We start from the raw sequence: 18,990 nt of genomic DNA on the forward strand, positions 1-18,990 counted from the left end.
TGTTTTAATCATCTTGAACACCTCGGCCAGTTTGCAAACAGTTTGCTGTTTGCCAGACTGCAAACGGAGACCTAAGGTCGTTTTGACTATGTCTGTCATCAGTGTCACCGTTAAGCGTTTGATACATTTTACTGCATGGAAATTTTCATAGCTCACTACAGGTTTACGTTAAGTCAGTCCGCTAATTGTCGTAAGCCCTTACTCTTTTTCATTTCAGTTTACGTAGCCCTCCGCCTAATGCAAGCCGTAACCGCCCGCGTCAACGACGTATGCCTGCGCTACTTGGACAACTCGCGGCTGGACTCGCTGCCGCCGCCGCCCGCGTCGCACCTGCAGGAGCTACGCACGGTGTCGGCGGCCACCAAGAACTCCAGGCGCGTCATGGAGGACAGACACGTCGAGATCGGGAACTTGGAGGCGCTGTTCGGTATTGAGGTGAGTTGTTAGAAGTTGGACTATTAAGAGAATATCAATGGTATACGATACGGTATATTTTAGAAGAATCCAATATTTATACAAAATCTTTGTTGAATTCGTTGTAAATCAAAAGGTCACCACTCGACGTGCTGAGTTACAATTACAACTAGTCGTCTAGCTTTACCATGTTGCAAAAAAGAGTTACACGTGCTAAAGTGATTTTATGCTCGAAACGAAACGCCCGTAATACTTATATGGTGTAATGTAGATTCACGTGTGACTAAGCGAACCAGGCGTCGAAAATGATCTACAAAAGCCCTTATTCTCTTAACAGGAAAAAGTGTTCGGTTAATTTTGACTACCTCGCCCGCTTAGCTAATCTGCTGATGAATGGATGTAATAGGCACATAGGCAGTATTTACATTACCAAGTGCTGTAAAACTATGAAAATCAGCAACCAATTAATAAATGAATTTTGTTTCACATAAAAACAAATATTAGTAGAGATTATAGCGACGATCAATTCTGTGTGATTATTCCATGCCACGCTTCTGCGGTCGCCACCGCACACATAATATTTATTGTCAAGCACGTTTTCCTGCTTAGCATACCTTGATGCATCATTCTCACACTTGCATATACGTGAAACCGTTTGACCCATTTGACTCTTTGTCACTTAAACGTAGGTACGTGTACTTTGTACGTAGGTACGTGTAAATGTCTTTTGGAGGACAATAATTACATTCGAGTTTAGGGCTAGCACGATACCGATAACAAATGGTTTTGTTCAGTCCATCTACCACCATGGTTGTATGATATTTTTTTTACCATTTTCACTAGCCTATTGTCATAAACTGTCAATACGATACGACCAACCAAATATTTCATCATCCTCATTCGCTTGCCGTTTTCTCATCACTTGGGGTCGGCGCAGCATGTTTTTTCCTCCATATCTCTATGTCGTTCGTCATTTCACCGTTCACCTGCTTTGTTTTCATATCATCTCTCACGCAATCCATCAATCTATCCATCTACTTACTGTAAGATAATATTCGTATGCTATTGATTTTTCTATTGAGTCTCAAATTATGTTTGTGCTTCTGGTTGCTCAAAACAAATCTACCTCCTTTCGAAGTCAATGATCGATCGATTAGCCAGCGAAAGTTTTGGCTAACGACTGATTCCGGCTCCCTAAAAGTTGCACTAACTTGAAGGGTACTTGGCGGGACGATTCCCGGACCATTACGCTGATTTATCGTGTAGCTTTAGATGTAACGCAGTTGGAACATTCAAACTTATATGACAATAAGCCTTCTTATTCTATATACGAATCAATTAGTTATTTCTAGTGCCGAAAATACGATGGTTTACCCATACTTGTTTTAACCTCGTAAGGCCCAATGTGCATTACGATGTACACACTCAGTTTTAATTTTACTAGAACCTTTAATAACCCAAATAAAGTAGCATTTCTCTTGTTTCGTTGCTTTCTTAAATTTCAAATTTCTTATCAACAGGTTTTAAATTACAAATAGGTTTTATTTACGGTAGATCTTACGTGGTTATGGTAAATTAGAAAATACGTTGACCATAGAGTATTTTGAATCAACTTCAAACATCAAACAAAAGAAAGATAAGGTTATGAATTCAAATCGAATCTGAAAGTAAGTTTCTATAAAACTTTAATTTGAAAGTTGTCTAAAGTTTGATCGATTACATAGTTTCCCTTCTTAATTTGATGCGCACAGTGCAATGACTCGATTAATACGGATAACTGTCAATAACCGTAAGTGGTCCTATTCCCTGCGGCCGGGGCACTGTAATCATATATAGCTTCCGATCGTTACTTTGTATTAGTTTAAAAGTAAATAAATTGATTATATAGATTCTAATTTGAGGAACCTATGATTAAATTATGGAACTTCATGAGAGATTTGTTACGACTTGAATTTAGTTTTGGGCTGATACAGAAGTCATAAAGTGTGTAGATTGATTTCGGTTGATACAGATGTGTTGTAGTATTTATATTAACAACAGGTTCACTCAAAAACACTCGTCCAAAAAAAGGAGATTCTCTACGATACAATAAATAAATTCACCTTTTAAAAATATTTTGCTTGTATTTTTATGACCACTTATCTTATCTAGAAGCGTATGCTTATAAAAGTATTTACTTAAATCTATCTCATTTATCTATCATACATTTGCAGTGCACAAAGCCAACGGCCTTCTACGCCGTGTACGACGGGCACGCCGGCTCAGCCGCGGCCACCTACTGCGCCGCGCACCTACACCAGTACCTGGTCGAGAGCCCGCACTACGCCACCGACCTCCGCAAGGCACTCAGAGACGCCTTCCTTCGCACAGATAATGACTTCATCAGGAAGAGTAACCAAGAAGTAAGTCTTAGTCTACAGCAGGTAAAGGCTACAGCTTACTGCGTCACGCACCTACACCATTACTTGTTTGAGAACCCTCACTACGGCACCGATTTCCGCGAGGCGCTTAGCCTTTCTTTGCACAGATAATTATTTTATAAGGAAGAGTAATCAAGAGGTATGGCTTGTAGCTCCAGTTCTTTTGTCGTTGAAAGTTCACATTTGGCTAGGCGCTGGGGTGCATTTTTCTGCGTAAAGATAACGAGTTCATCTCAACATCAAGAGCAACCTTGAGTATGAATCAGGAATATATTGTCTGGAGTACGTGCAACAGTGATGATACTGAAGATGAATGCAGTGTGATACTTTGTACAGATAAGAAGTTTAAGTTCGCTATATATTTATAGAAAACTATTCTTTCAAGTTGTGTATCACCCATTTATACCAAAATTAAGAAATAAAACTCATCTTGAGAAATGCTAAACGGTATGTCAGATCTCTTCTGGCCAACCGGCCCCAACTTTATTTAGTCTTTTGAAAAAATAAAACCCTAAACCTAATTTTTTACCATTTTCCATGTACCACCTGCACGAATACACTGCGCGCATCCGCGCTTGACTATTATTCCGAAACTCATCGATAGAAAAGCACGTTCCTGACATATTAATAAGAGATATTCTTGTTGAGCAGCGAGCGTGCGGCGGCAGCACGGCGGTGGTGGTGGCGGTGCGCGGCTGCCAGCTGCACGCGGCGTGGGCCGGCGACTCGCTGGCGCTGCTCGCCAAGCGCATGCGCCTCATGCAGCTCGTGCGCCCGCACAAGCCCAGCCGACAGGTACACTACAAATACTGAACCGAGCCCGGCCAGAGCGGGCAGGCAAAACAGATCGCAAGCTGCAACGCATACCTATTGTAATAGGTTTCTCAGTAGAGTTTTTGCTCAGCGATTGTTTAACAAATTCCTAAAACGTGATGTCGCCGAAATGTTGTCTTCGTGAATTCTTCATCGTCGTTTATGACATGCTTCGCTCCCTAGCATTATACAAAAATTAAGTTGAGTTCAAAACTTATACTTGTGTACAAACTTGAACAGATCCGGTCACACGGACAAGTTGATTTTCGCCTGCCGTTAATATTGAAGCAAAGTGGCTATTCATTGAAACTACTATATAACTTTAAATTTTCATTAGAGATACAGTATATAACAAACAGAACGAAAGGCAAAGAAAGAAACCCATTAATATCTAGGTAATACTGAGCAACTTTTACTATGGGACAAACCCTGAAATCGCGAAAAAACATTGGTTGTTTCATACATTTTGCTGGTCTGATGTTGAAATTTCCTATCGGAGAGGGAGAGTCAATTTTTTTTTGTCGCGATTTCGGGGATGGTCCCATGGTAAAATTTGCTCGGATTACCTAAACATTAATGGGTCTCTTTCTTTGCCTTTCATTCTGTTACATACTCACAAATTTAAGTACGTTCTGAAGTTTGGTGTATAGTATTTTGTGAAAATAATTTGCATAGGTTTTGACGATAGCAGGATTTTTCAAGACCACCCCTTTGTTCTGCGAATGTGTAATCTATATTGCTATTGGCATCATTTTCTTTGAGAGATGTTAAAAACGACATACCCCTAAAACCAGAAAAATTAAGAGCTGCCATGCTGAAAAATGATAATAAATGTGTTTGTGTATGACAGGACGAAAAGGATCGAATACAAGCGGGCGGCGGCGCCGTCATGTTCTGGGGCACGTGGCGCGTCAACGGGCAGCTCGCCGTCTCCCGGGCCATCGGTAACTGCGCGTGCTAGGGGCCGCTTGCACCACGACTGACCCCCGTCAATCGGCACTCAACTATCAAACTTTTCATACAATAAAATGTAGCGAACTTTTAACGGTGACAGTTTGGTGCAACCGATCCTAATACTGCTATACTCTACGCGTACCTTAAAACCACCCAACTATACTCCAGTACTATGTGTACAAGTTTAATCTGTAATTAAGTATCAATGTCAATCTTCTTTTTGGCTTGCTCTAGAGCTGCGGCATTAAAATAATAGTCACAACTGAACGAAGATACATATTTAAGTTAATTTTTGGACCATACTTGTGAGCCCAAAAGGGCGCTAATTTGGTTAGTTTTACGGTAACATCAAAACTGATTTTGAATGGGATTTTGTACGTGTGACGTGTGTGAAGTGCCCTAAAAAATTAGAAAAAAAAGAGTTATAATAGATTCGTGCTTTCTACGTGCGTTGATTAATTGCATAAGGGTATTTCGTCTGACCAATATCTTGGTCCAATGCAATGCAATGCACATGGAATACCATCCTAAGATGTATAAAGACTAAGAAAAAGTTATGCCCCCAAGTTTGACAGCTGAAAGATGGCACTTTACCGCACGATATATTGTCGCAGCCATATACAATAGATATAAACATATCTAACATATGCATCTACTGTATATGATATCGATATTATAATAAGTACAAACCGCCCTTATTTACGCAAATAAATAATTTTCTGAAGTATGACCTAAATTCTAAAGATATCAAATTACTAAATAGTGACTGAAAATCGTAAAAGCTCAAATATTTATTTTACAACCACTGCGACTAAACGTAACACTCGTTTATGCCCTGAACAGGTAAATGTTCCTATAAAGAGAATTTATTTATAGGTGGGACCCCGTTCCGTCGAGTTACGAGTCCGCATGCACGTTTATGTCGAAATAAAGTGCACTTTACATTTTAAATGTCCTTGTTGCTGCCAAACTCACGCGCGTTGCTTCAAAATTATGCTTTTTGTGTTTTGTTCTCGTACATTACCTTACACATTTTTTACAATGTAATGCTACTATGTTTTGAACTTTTTGTTTTTAACTTTGAAAGAGATAATTTCAAAAATAACAAATATGAGCTAAACTAGAAGCATCTTCTGCTGTAGAAACAGGAGGTAAGATGCTTTGTAACCGTTTCAGTAGCGTGTTACCACAGTATCAAGTGCTTCTGTACCTTAAGGCGCTCTTATAGTCGGATTTTAGGTTTTTGAGGGGGTGAAACAGACGAAGTGGCAGAGCAAGCAGGCGGGCGCCCCGCGCGCCGCGCTCGCAGCAAGCCTACGTCCTTATTCTGACGCCATCCGTATTCTGGTTTGTTAGTTCTGGGATCTTTTCCGGAAATTTATATTGATTATGATTTAAACTTAATGAAATTAAAAATTTGATAATTATATATAATACTAGAGTATACCGCGGCAAATTGAGAACCTAGTAAAATGATACCAAATCGTTTTGTGTTGAAATAATATTACTTACTAATTCAGACAAAAGTTACAACTGTCTGCTTTAAATCATATATAGATACCTATTCAAAACTTAGTTGACCTTAAAAATGCAATAGAAGTCAATTTCGGGCAAGTAGTGAAAAAAGGAAGAATACTAGCAAAGCTAAGTAATTTGTGGAAGTGAACGTAAAAAGGTAGCATGTTTTCGCTGGTATTGAGATAACTGAAAATATAAGCATAAGGTATGCACAAGCATATGTAGCTCCAAAAAGTAGATAAATTATGCTATCTTCTCAAAAAAGAACCATGACTCTAACTGTAACGACTATTTCTATATTATTTTTTGAATTGACGACAATGAAGACGATTATAAATTTTAAATGCAAAAGTCGAGAAAACTGCTATTATTATTTATTATTTAAAGTTTATAATGGCAAAAATGCACTTATACTACTACTACTACTTCGAAGTTATATAGTAATGAGTATAATTGACTGACTTTAATTAATGTCTAATAAAGAATCAGTCTGTTGTCTGTCTACTCTGTCTGTAATCAAATATTACAAGTATATTTGACCCACTGAGGTTTCAGATGAAGTTGAAAATCTGCATACATATGTAAGTAGAGTGACAATGAAATATTATGGTACCATCAAGCTGATCTGATGCATGAGAGAGGAGGTGGCCATAGGAACTCTGTGTCAAAATATCGCAACCAAATTGCGTTTGAGGTTGTTAGAATTGTCTCAATGAGTATTATTTTCCTTTGGAAAGAAGTACAGTTAAGACCTGTTCCGTAAAGTTAATTAACATACAAAACTTTCCGATAAACAAAATTATTTTATCGTCAACTGTTATTTATCCCTTCAAGTGGTGGCCCACCACTCACGGGTCGGTTCAGCCAACAGAGGGTGGTTAGTGAGGTGTTGCCATATTTAGTGGCAAAATTAAAGGCTTTGAAGTATATTTACGCTATTCTAGCGCCCAAAAGTAGCTAGCAAGTTAGACAAGGAAAACATACATACACACGCTTGTTAACGCTTGGTTGCTAAGGACCTTTCATCCGGGATCGAACGCCTAGGTCGAGTTCTGTCTTGATTTTTAAAGAGGTTATTTTGTAAATACACGGTACCCTCGAGGAAACGGAAAGATTGTAACAGTATATTCCGGATCGTATATAAAGGCAAAAATGTCATATAAACTTTTTTAATTCGCCTAGTTTCAGAGTTAATACCAATTTAAAAAAATATTTTTCGTTGTGTTTTAGTGCATAACGCCTTTTTGATGGCTATGTCGCCAGTCGCCACTTTGGGACCTAGTCTAGACTACCTTCTTGACAGATATCAAAGTCACAAGGTACCATTTGAATAGACTAATTTTTACGAAAAAAAAATGTACCAATTTATATTAATCCATAAATTTTCCAAGAACATGAACTTAATATGTTTAAAAACATACAAAAAGTAAAAAAAAAAAAAAACAATTTTTTTTTGCGGAATTGACTTAAACTTGTACATGTCCCATTAGTAATTACCAAGCTACTACTAGGTATAGGAAAAACAGTTTCATATGCATGGCAGGCATGAGTTTAAATAAAGTTTCTATAAATTGTGATATCGACATATATAATGATAGCATAGCAGTAATAAAAAATAAATTAATTAGACACTTCATGGGTGACAATAATTCTGGCGCAGGACAAGGCTCGGTGCATTATTGAATATATATATATATATATATATATAGATCTGTTCTTATGCTGTAGGAACTTGTATGTGTAAATTAAGATGGGCAAAAACTTTTTATAATTTATTGTATTTCTATAAGTGAGAACCTGTAATTGGCTCTGTAATTCTATTGGAAGTTCTAGATATATATAGCGCTGTTGGTTTTCCATATATGTACTAAAAAAAAAATTAAATTCTTATGACCTCAGGAATACGTGGTTAAAAAAAATCCGTTTCCTCACGGGCACTTTTTATGACTTAACCTTTGAATTTTAAGCCCTACGTAGAATATTAATTCACAATTACCTCCAATCATAACTTTGTTTTGTGGTGGTAGTCATTTTTAATAAGGAAACTGGAAAACTGTCACTGTTGCTAGGTTTGATTAGTTAGGTGCATGTGGCGAAATGCATAAACATAACAATAATTTAACAACAACAAGGACAAATTCAACAGAAGGACATGATGTCACGATCCTCAGCATTGAGGGACCAAGAAGAAGAAGACAATAATTTAATTGTTCTATTCGAATAGCGTATTTAGTGCTTATTCTAACGATATATGCTTCAATATATACTTTTATACATAGATAAGCTTAAATAGTTGAATTTGTAATATTCTCTAAATCCGCGCTGAACACCCGACGGGGCCCCGCCACGTGACTACTTTTTACGTTTTGGCTTCTGCCACTTGAAGGGATATACTATAGGCCTTGACTAGTGATTCATTTCAAAATAAACTATTTTAATATATACATATTACACATAAGCACCCTAATGCAAAAATGAAGAAAATATATTTTGCGTAACTTTCGATCGATTTTTCCACTTATATTTTGTATTGGCAGGAAAAATAGTAAAAGCATATCACAAAGACATAACAAGGTCCAAGGTTTTAAAGAAGAAGGTAAAATTGGCTGAGACCTGAAATTGACGGCAGTGTCATCGAAATTTATACTTGAAAAAAGAAATAAAATGTCACCAGTTTTCATTTCATACCAAACAGAAATAGCATGGTATAAAAGTATTATACCAAACTTTTACAAAGGACTTTATGTTTAACATTATCAAAAATGGAATTTAGTGACATTCTTGAATTTACAGAATAATTAACCAGTGACATAAAAATATTGGCGAGAGGTACAAATATATACGAACTTCCGAACCGAGTACTTGCAAAATTTTGAATGGAATTTGAAGGGTAAACTCACTCCTGCTCACCTTACAAAATAAAATAGTTGATAAATGTTGTAAATAAAGTCTTAAGTGTATACCATATGAAAGTTAATAAACCAGAAATACCAAACAAATTCAACACTTATAACATAAACTATTACAGCCATTTGAGCACTTCCACAAAAACGTGAAATGGTACCTTTCACTAAGCACTATTTAAATCCCACATATTTAAATCCAGTATATCTCCTGCATCCTGTATGTGTTAAAAATGAAGCTGTTACAATATAATGACTTATATAAATTAAACAAGTGGACCCTCTTTGGATCACTGCGCCACAATAGTTAGTTAGTTAGTTATTAATTTTATTTGTTTACGTTTAAAAATAGGTATTCAATTTGATTATTACTGTAATAGCCATTTAAAATATTATTTTACCTAAATTGATAATTAAAAGTAGGTACCCCTCACGAAATAAGTACTACTGAATTTTATACTTAGCAGTGTTTTTTAAAATGTACATGTATTTTACCTTCCTCGTATTAAAAATGAAAAGTAGAGTGTTTAACTCGGGTGCAAGGCACCATTTCATCATTTGGTTAAACGTGGCTGTATGCCGGACAGGTGCGTGTGTAAAACTTGTCAAAAAAGATAATATGACGGATGGATGTCTGAAATGTCACCGTATTTAAGAATCAATTAGCTTAAAAATTAGTTTTTTCTTCGTAAGAGTGATGAAAACATTGTGTGTATAACATATTTGTGTATTTATAGTGTGATTATCTATTTTATGTAACGTCCGCTAAACTAGCACAGGTCCGACGCTGACAGTGGTCACGGGCGTACTGGCGTACTGACGGTATTGCCGCGCAGGGTAACGTTTAGTAGACAAAATGTTGAATTCATAATTATGAATGAAAAATTTAACGCATCGATAAACTGACAAGCAAAATGTTAGAGTTACTTAAAAGCTATTGAATGAAGTAAATTTCATATTGATATTCATCATAGTACTTCTAAAATATCGAAATAAATACAGTTTTAAGCATATTTTCAAAGCAAAAATCTATCGAGAAAAAGATGAGCCATCGTGTTTCTGACAAGCATACGGCTAGTTCAAAGACTGAAGTTATACATACTAGAAAATAATCGATGAAATCCTTGTACAAGCCTGTAAATATCGATTTAAAAATAGCGCATTTTACTATACACCGCGCCTTAATTTAAAAAAAAATCCTTACAGCTTCTAAAACACGACGGTGAAGTCTTCTTCCTCACGTTGTCCCTGCATTTTGCCACGGCTCATGGGAGCCTGGGGTCCGCTTGGCGAGTAATCCCTAGAATTGGCGTAGGCACTAGTTTTTACGAAAGGCACTGCCATCTGACTTTCCAACCCAGAGGGTAAACTAGGCCTTACTGGGATTAGTCCGGTTTCCTCACGATGTTTTCCTTCACCGAAAAGGGACTAGTGAATATCAAATGATATGTCGTACATAAGTTCCGAAATAAGGTTTGAGAAAATCACTATACTCGTACAAATCTTGGCAAGAACCGGGCTTGCCGGCCGCGTATACCTATCCGTCTATATCTACTTGGCCTGCAACCCTTCGTTTCCTGGCCTATACACCGTGTTTTTTTTTTATTTCCGTTAATTTCAAGGGTGCATTCCTGAGCTTAAATTAAGTAACTTCCTCAAAGCCACCGGTATTCTAATTAACTCCATTTCGGAGATAATCAATAATTTATTTTTATCTTATAAGGCCCCTACGAGCGTGTACACTAGCCTTGGGGCTGTTTACAAATTGATTAGTATTTAGTACGAGTTTATACATTTGCTACTAAACGTAAGTACTATCTCGGACGATCGATGTTCGAAATGACATTGATATGTCACAGTTTCCAAATGTTTGGTTGAGTTAAATGTAATGCCCGTGTTACAACAACGCTATATGCAACATTTAATTACTTTTTATATATAAAAAAATACATTATTTGAAAATTACCTATGCCATTTAGTACTTACGTGCTTACTCATACCCCGAAGGTAACGGAATTCAATAAAAACACGGTGTATTGTATAATGTAGGTACTATTGCTATACCTAACTTATTTGTATTACAATTATTTTCAAAACCTATAACTTTACATTTGCAACTTGGCAACATTGCATTTTTATTGTATTAACGGGGTTACAGGTTATAAAATCTTATGTTGTTAAATATTATAATGTACTTATACAATTTGTGGTAAATTCATTGACAGTTAAGTAGGTAACTTAATTGAACTACAATCTGACAATGGGGTTGGCAAATGTCAACGGATTTACATAGATAGCGCCAACATATTAGGGTTTTCCTGTCTCTAGTTAGTGCATCCAGGCCATAAAAAAAAAACAAGAATTCGACAAAACTAGGGATTCACAGGAAAAACTATGCTGTCGCCATCTGTAAAATACTCCAACCGGCCAACACAATTATGTTACTATACTATTTCACAAACTTGTCAAAATATACGTTATATTGAACAGCGCTCACAGTAGAAACTGTCTGATAAATCGGTGCAATAAACGCAATAATCTCCTCAATCGCTCACCGTCAAAAGAACTATCAACAACCGGCGTTGTTCCGTCGCCCCTGAAATTAGCGACAATACGTCTCGAGAACCATTTTCATTGCACCATTAACTTCATGACGGTCTCACCCTGCTGGGAAAATGTGGTTTATATCGAACTGTGTGGACTAGCTACTTATATTTAGTCTAAAAAAAATCACGCCCTAATGATGATTAATGGGGCATACACAGATTTTAAAACAATGCATGTATGTAATGGTTTTATCATATATCATTTTTAATGTGGAAATTTACACAGATGTGCCATCGGATAGTTTCCAAATGAATTGACATTTATGGTGACACCGCCAGACTCGGTCACAATCACAACAAAGCCAGGGCAGAGTTTGCTTGGACCCACTGTACTATTAGCTTTTTAGTGATTTTCAACTTATGACTACTATTATTTTCCTTTAATACACAGCATATAAAACGTCAATCCTAACCTAACACCTGTCATTTAATACAATTTTTTATTTATTTTACCCTCCTAAGTCCTAAAAAAATGCATTTCGTCGGAAACCTTACTATATAGTTCCAAAGTTTTTTTTTTGGGGGTATTAGAACAAATCGGTAAAAACCCCGACTAATGGCACTGGCTGACCTATTTGCAGCTGAAGGAATATCAGATCCAGATCATTCATAGCTAATAGTTATTTACGATACAAGTGTGAAAAATAGGAAATTCGTAACGAGTGGCGATAAATTAAAACACAACCGAAGGCAGTGTTTTAAATCGACACGAGTTGCGAATTACCTATTCGCACGTGTATCGTACGTTTTACAGCTCTCTTAAAAGGCTCTTTAAAGTTTCGACATTTGCACGGAAAGTCAAAGAAAGTTGGGAAAGTTGTGCTCATTCCCGCACGGGTGCGGAAAAGTAAGACCATATGTACTGTAAAACATTTTAAAAGTCATGGTCAAAATATCAATGGATTTTTTTTTCATTAAAATAACTGTTAGCTTTTACCTAAATCGTGGTATCATATGATTACCACACCCCAGGCTATTAATACAAAAAAAAATAGTTTCTAATAAAAATTGTGACGTCAATAAAATCTTGTGTTGTTGAATTAACGACAACAAGTCTTAAGAACCGCATTATTGCATCATTGACTGCACGTTGTGCATCCCCCCGTCTAACGGCATAATGGCTGCCTCGCGTCCGTAATGATCACGATCATTGTGAAAAATGAACCACGACCTACTGCCACAGATTAAATATTCAGTACGTTAAGTGAAGTTAGGGCTATTCTGGGACATTTCAGCACAACTCACCGTAGTATGTAATGAGCTAATAACAGCCTACAAACCCCAGATCCGAGTAGGTATATTAACTCCCACATGCAGGCTGCATATTCGAGCTAGCGCGACGTGACATAATTTTCATTAGGTAATTTTGACTCATGTACGGTAAAGTTGACATATTTTGTTTGACATGTCAGAGTAGGCGGGCGGTATTCTTATCTGCAGTTTAATAAGAGAGATATGGGGTGTAGGTGTGGTGTGTTAGGATAGGTTCTTCTATTGTAAGTTGACCACTGAGGTTTCAATAAGCGTTTTATCAATGTACTTTTCCTTATAGTATATTCCAGACTAGGTGTATTGGCTTATACATACACTGCATAAATCATCTGTCAAGATGATTCCAGGAGCTCCAAAGTTAGGTTAGGTTAGGTAGGTCACCAGCCATCATAAAGAGATTCACAATAAGCGAAAATTATAACCAGCTTAACTAGCCGCACGGTAGCTTACCGTTTGATGACTAATCAGAATTAAGATTGAAATTTACCAAAATTGATCCATAAACCTAGTCAATTTGCAATACAAAACAAGCCAGTTATATGACCAACTTAAATTGTTACTGCAGTTATATTCATATCACGTGGCAACAAAACCACGTGACCGGGTCGTTTAGCCAATGCTAATCCGAATACAACATTATTATTATCATGAGCCCATATTGTCCCACTGTTGGGCAAGGGCCTCCCTCTCATTCTTTCACGTGCCCCTATCCTCGAATATAAAATGTTGATCCTAAATTCCTAATGCTATATTATACCTTTTAACAAGCTTTTAATCAACTTGCTGTGTTTGTATACTTACGTAAGTTCGGGTCATATCTTACAAGCTAAATTTTCCATTATTCATTAGTTGGGTAACAATGCAATATTATGGTATCATCGACAATAATCACGCTGTGATAAAACAACGCAACCGAATTGTGTTCGGGTTAGTTCGAATTTTCTCGATGAATATAAGTTGCCTGTTGAAAGAAAAAAATACAGTCAGCAATAAAACCTTTAACCTAGTATTAAAAATGATATTTTTGACAAAAACTTATTATAAGTCAAAGAACTGACTTCCATAGCTTAACTGTGCTTCTGTTGTATGGTATCAGAGCAATAATAATAAAACGAGCGATTAACTTCGTTCGCACCCACCGTGTTCCGCCTACCCCTTTTTAACGCCTATTGTACGTTTTTTGTGAAGTGTTCATGAACGAGCTTTTAATGTAGGAACAAGTCTCTGTGCAATTTGTGGATTTTCCATGATTCAGCGCAATATACTTGCTGAATGCTTATTTGAAAATGAATATAAGATTGTATTGATGTAACATTTTATGTACTTATTTATTTTGTGTCAGAGCTTCTATAGGTTTCAAATCACTATATGTTTTCAAATTAAAAAAAGTTTATACTAGTACATTGACCAACGAGGGGGGTAAGTGACATTTTGGAAATGAGTTTGCAATAATTGCAATATTCTTACCCCCGGAGTTACATACAATGTTTTTCATCATACTTGAGAAGAAAAAACTAAATTGTAAGCGAATTAATTCTTGAATACGGTGACATAACATTCGTCCGCCATATTGTCATTTCTTGACAGGTTAGGTATCGAAGGCACAGACCTATCCGGCATTCAGCCACGATTGAAAATTATGTAAAATGGCTATTAAATTAATCAAATTAAATATTTTTAAACATAAACAAAAATATTAAATTATCAACGTCAGTATTTTAAAAGTAAAACTCATTTACGCGACTTGGTTTGTAAAAAAAACTCCCTAGGGAGTTATAGCTTTTTTTCACAATACATAACTCCCGAGGGAACAATATTCGCCTTTGTCCTTCAGTACACCTGCATGAAATAAGATCTTTTTCGAGCAAGTGTGATGAAAATAATATATATAATAAAATAATTAAAATTATGAACATTCCATGTTGGTTTCGTTATCGGTTTTGCGTGTCAAATACAGTCACTTGGTCAAATATTAACATAGCAGTCGCGCACCTTTACTTTATGGCAATTAAAAAAATGTGAACCTTGAATAGGAATAGAATATGTAAAAACGAAACGTATAAGATATATTTTCTTTTTCTTCTGCCTTAAGATGATAGGCCACTGCTTCTCCATATAAACGTAGTCCCCATTTTCCTCTCTGGATATTGACATTATGGATGTTTTTAGATATTTTGATGTATAGCTATGCCCCTATGTTCGATTTTTTTATTTGTGCAAGAGTTAGGAGTGAATAACAGATTACATTAAATTTTTAAATGCTCTAAACTTTTATAATAAATAATTAAAGAACTAAAAAAATACATAGGGGCAAAGCTGTGGTTGATATACAACAAACTGTGTCAGAATATTTTTAATAATGTTAATATCCATAGAGGAAAATGAGGACTACGTTAGTACGAAAAGGCGGTTTCGGGGCAGCCGGGGCCTATCCTCTTAATTACCTAAAATTATTTATGCATTACCTAATTATTTTATCGCCGTAAAATATACATGCCAGCAACATAAATTATCTACGACAAACGACAGATCGTCGTCACGCCATTATTCTGTATAAACAAATACAAAATAATTGATCATTATTATTCATATTCATATCAAAGCACTTATATTTTCAACCCACGTGCGTGATTTCGAAAACAATAGGGCTGTGCATTAAATTAGAAGTTGAATGGTGCGCGCGCCGGGCGCCGGCCAGCCGTGTGCGACCCTCTGGTCTTGCCCTACGATGTACCGCTATTAAACACCACAATATACCCTATTCCTTTTTCTCTGCACTGCAAAACGATATCTTATCTCAATGTAAGAAAGCCTGTTTTTGATGAGAAGCGGAACTGGACATACGATGTTTGTGTTTTAACTGCTGACATATCGATCACTCGGACACCGTGCACTTAACTCTTATAGGGGTAGGAATTGACGATCTTATTCACACTCTGAAAGGTGTTGTGAGTTTTTCTTCTCAATCTTGGCGTAGTCTTAATATTTTCTTATTTGTAACCCGCGGTGTTGTAATGCATCAAACCTTAAGCTATCAAAACCAAAATATTTCCAGTAGTTTATTTCAGTTTCTGTCACCAAACTGACTAATATCTCTTATATAATTTTATAAAAAAATCCCCCACGATCGTTTTTCAAACGATACCTATATCTGTAAACGACACATATTCAGATAACTATCACACAAACTTCCGAACAATATTAAAAACTTTACTCCGCATTGATCTCGAATTGTTAGGAAACTCCCACCTAAGGGTAGGCGTAATCTAGCGAAGTGGGAGATAAAAATAGTGTTGACATTTTTCTCGGCCGCGACGTTCCGGGTTTTCTCCACATATCGCAGACTACTCATCGATTTCGCGTTCCACGGCAGATTAAGTTGGGAAACGTTTGCTTGGGCCCCCTTAGGTAGGGTCACCAAACGACTGCATTTTGCCTGTGATTTGGTCTCGTGTTAGACACGCGAACACTGAATTTCCAAGACTTTTGATTAATTCATGACATATACCTGCGACGTACCGACTGGAGATTTATACAGATGGTCTGTTGTCTGAATTACAGCCATACATTTTGAAAACTTGCGGATTCATTCAGGTGAATAATTATAGGTATTTTATTTATTTAATATTTTCTCCCAGAGTTAGAGAGAATAGTAAGAGTTAGATATTTTTTTACTTGTTACTTGCTAGTAAAGTTGCAAGAAAGGCAATATATTCAGACATTGCTAACCCCTGTCGACTTTCATAAGTAAGATAAACTCTTGTAACAAATCCAGTGAGTATAAACCAGCTTCATCTGTATCTGCTTGCCAATCTTACTTATGACAAAATAGCAGACTTAGCCTAGTTGAAACTATACTCGATGAAAATTCGACGTTAGACAAAAATTCAATTTGGGATTTGCGATTGGGGCCTATGTACTACGTGTAGGACACCAGTCGTCATATGGAACACAAAAATCAGGGATTTGTTCCAAGTTTCTTAATCCATTTTTGGTAACCCTAGCGTTAAAACGAGCGAAACTTATCCGGGGTGCTTCACGCAAGATTAGTTTACTATGGCCTCCACGTAGAATTAACTGCGATGCGATTGCTCAGATGTATTGGATTCGGAATGTTTGACTAATGATAATGACTGGTTGACGCTTGACAAACTTAGGAATTATCGGATAATCCCATAAAAATATTTATAAAAATACAACGGCGCACTAAACACGTCCTGTTAAAACTCTTAACAGAAGGCAGTGTTGCTAGTTGTAAACGAACATAATTTAAAAATATAAAAAATTTGTAATTCATATGTCTTTCCCATCACGGAACAATGGTGGTCCGGATCTTTGGGAGGCGTGCGCGGAGCCGGAGCCAACACGTAGAGGCCCTTTTGACACTTTAATGAAATGTAAGGGGTACACATATTATTTAATATAAAGTCTGAAACAGTCCGAACCTAAAAAACCTTCACTTAGATTTGTAGTATTTAATACTCATTACCCTTTCTACGTTCTCTTAGACGTGTGACCTTAGTCACGCTATTTAAGTTTTAATCTTCGAGTGGACTGTATAACTATATGTATATACACTCTTTATGTATACCAAGTACATTACAATTGAAAGGTCAAACAAATATGGGCTCTCTCATTCAAAGTAATCACATTACGAAAGAGTACGACAGCTGCAGTTTCTTTGTTAGAGCCGTAGACAAATAAGGGCAACCTCAAGCTTGCAAGGCGCGAGTACTCTTGCCAGAACAATTTTTTAGAAGTCTGTTTTACTGTCTGTACACTAACAGATAATACATTTTCTTTGAAACATACAGTTTTGCAGATGGGTTGAAATCATTTTAATTTAAGATAAGTTTTCGACAAAAAACATTTTTGGGTAGGTTAGCTACAAGCTTTTATCGCCGACTGTACTTTTATTTTCACAGGCAACTAATAACCATCGAGACAATTCTAAAAACCCAAAACACAATTAGGTTGTTTAACACAAAGTTCCTATGACCACCTCCTGTCTCCATCATCAGATCAACTTAGCTCAACCATAAACATGATGTTGCATTGTCACCCGACTTACATATGTATGCAAATGTATGGAAACCGGGAAGCAAATTTAACTAGCAAGATTTGATTACCGATACCGACACGTAGACAACGGGACAGGTGAAACTTAAAGCTTGTAATAAATAAAATATTTTTTGTACTGGAAAAATACGGGGATTCATTATAACATTTTCCTACTCCTCTACTGTTATCTGTCATTTATGCATTCATTAACACGAATATAAGAACATACATAAAAGATTTCAAGAAAAGTCTATATTGTCTATTCCTCGTAAAAGCTCTTGTGCTTTTATAAGCTATAACGTTACTGCGATTAATGGCTACCAACCTAACAAAACCAAAACGAATACAGTTTTAAACTAAGTGCATTGCTGCCAACTTACAAAATATTCATTTGGTTGCATAGTAAAAATAATTACTTCATAAGTCAGAAACACGCATGTGACACCCGTAATATAGCAACACCCATAGACTACGAAGACCGCTTAGCGTTGCTTATTAGTCTCCGTAGGCTACGGTGGCCAAAATTGAAAAAAAACTGTCCAAAAAATTAATCTAGCAAGTAGCAAGTACCAGGGCCTCATGAGTTACGAGGAGGTGTCGCCGACCGGCCGGCCGCGGCCCGGGGCGGGCCGGGCGCGGAACAAGGTATGCTCGCGCGTCTTGGCTATATACTTTTGCTGTAATTTGTTTACCTAAATTAAGATTTATTTTTGTTGACTCGTAGGAAAAATATTGTATTTCTCTCGTGGCGTATTCCTTTACAATGTTCGCCTACGCCTTCGGCTCCGGCTCACATTGTAACTCACGCCACTCGCCTTTTTTGACCCTTCTTATACAACTGTTGCATAAAATACTATTATAACACTGTAGTCCTTTATTTACATAATGTCATACAAATCCAATACCAGAAAAATTGATTTAAAAGTACAAGTCATAAAACCCTGTAGAATGGTTCTTCTTTTATTTGCTCAATGAATGTTAGATCTGGCAACGCTAGGAATGTGTGGGTCAACTTTCTCGAACATTTAT

At 36.7% G+C, this 18,990-nt stretch overlaps 1 protein-coding gene across 2 annotated transcripts in view; it reads left to right on the forward strand.

Annotated features, from left to right (window-relative positions):
• The window catches only part of LOC133521545 (microtubule-associated protein 1A-like), a 132,180-nt gene that overhangs the window by 20,225 nt on the left and 92,965 nt on the right, over positions 1-18,990 (forward strand). For both annotated transcript variants that reach the window (XM_061856567.1, XM_061856569.1), the window contains 4 exons: positions 218-435; positions 2,628-2,816; positions 3,486-3,629; positions 4,498-4,591. In XM_061856567.1, the coding sequence (XP_061712551.1) occupies positions 218-435; positions 2,628-2,816; positions 3,486-3,629; positions 4,498-4,591 (645 nt within the window). The remainder of the gene's footprint in view (positions 1-217; positions 436-2,627; positions 2,817-3,485; positions 3,630-4,497; positions 4,592-18,990) is intronic.

Source organism: Cydia pomonella, chromosome 9 (assembly GCF_033807575.1).
Source record: "Cydia pomonella isolate Wapato2018A chromosome 9, ilCydPomo1, whole genome shotgun sequence".
Classification (NCBI taxonomy): Eukaryota; Metazoa; Arthropoda; class Insecta; order Lepidoptera; family Tortricidae; genus Cydia; species Cydia pomonella.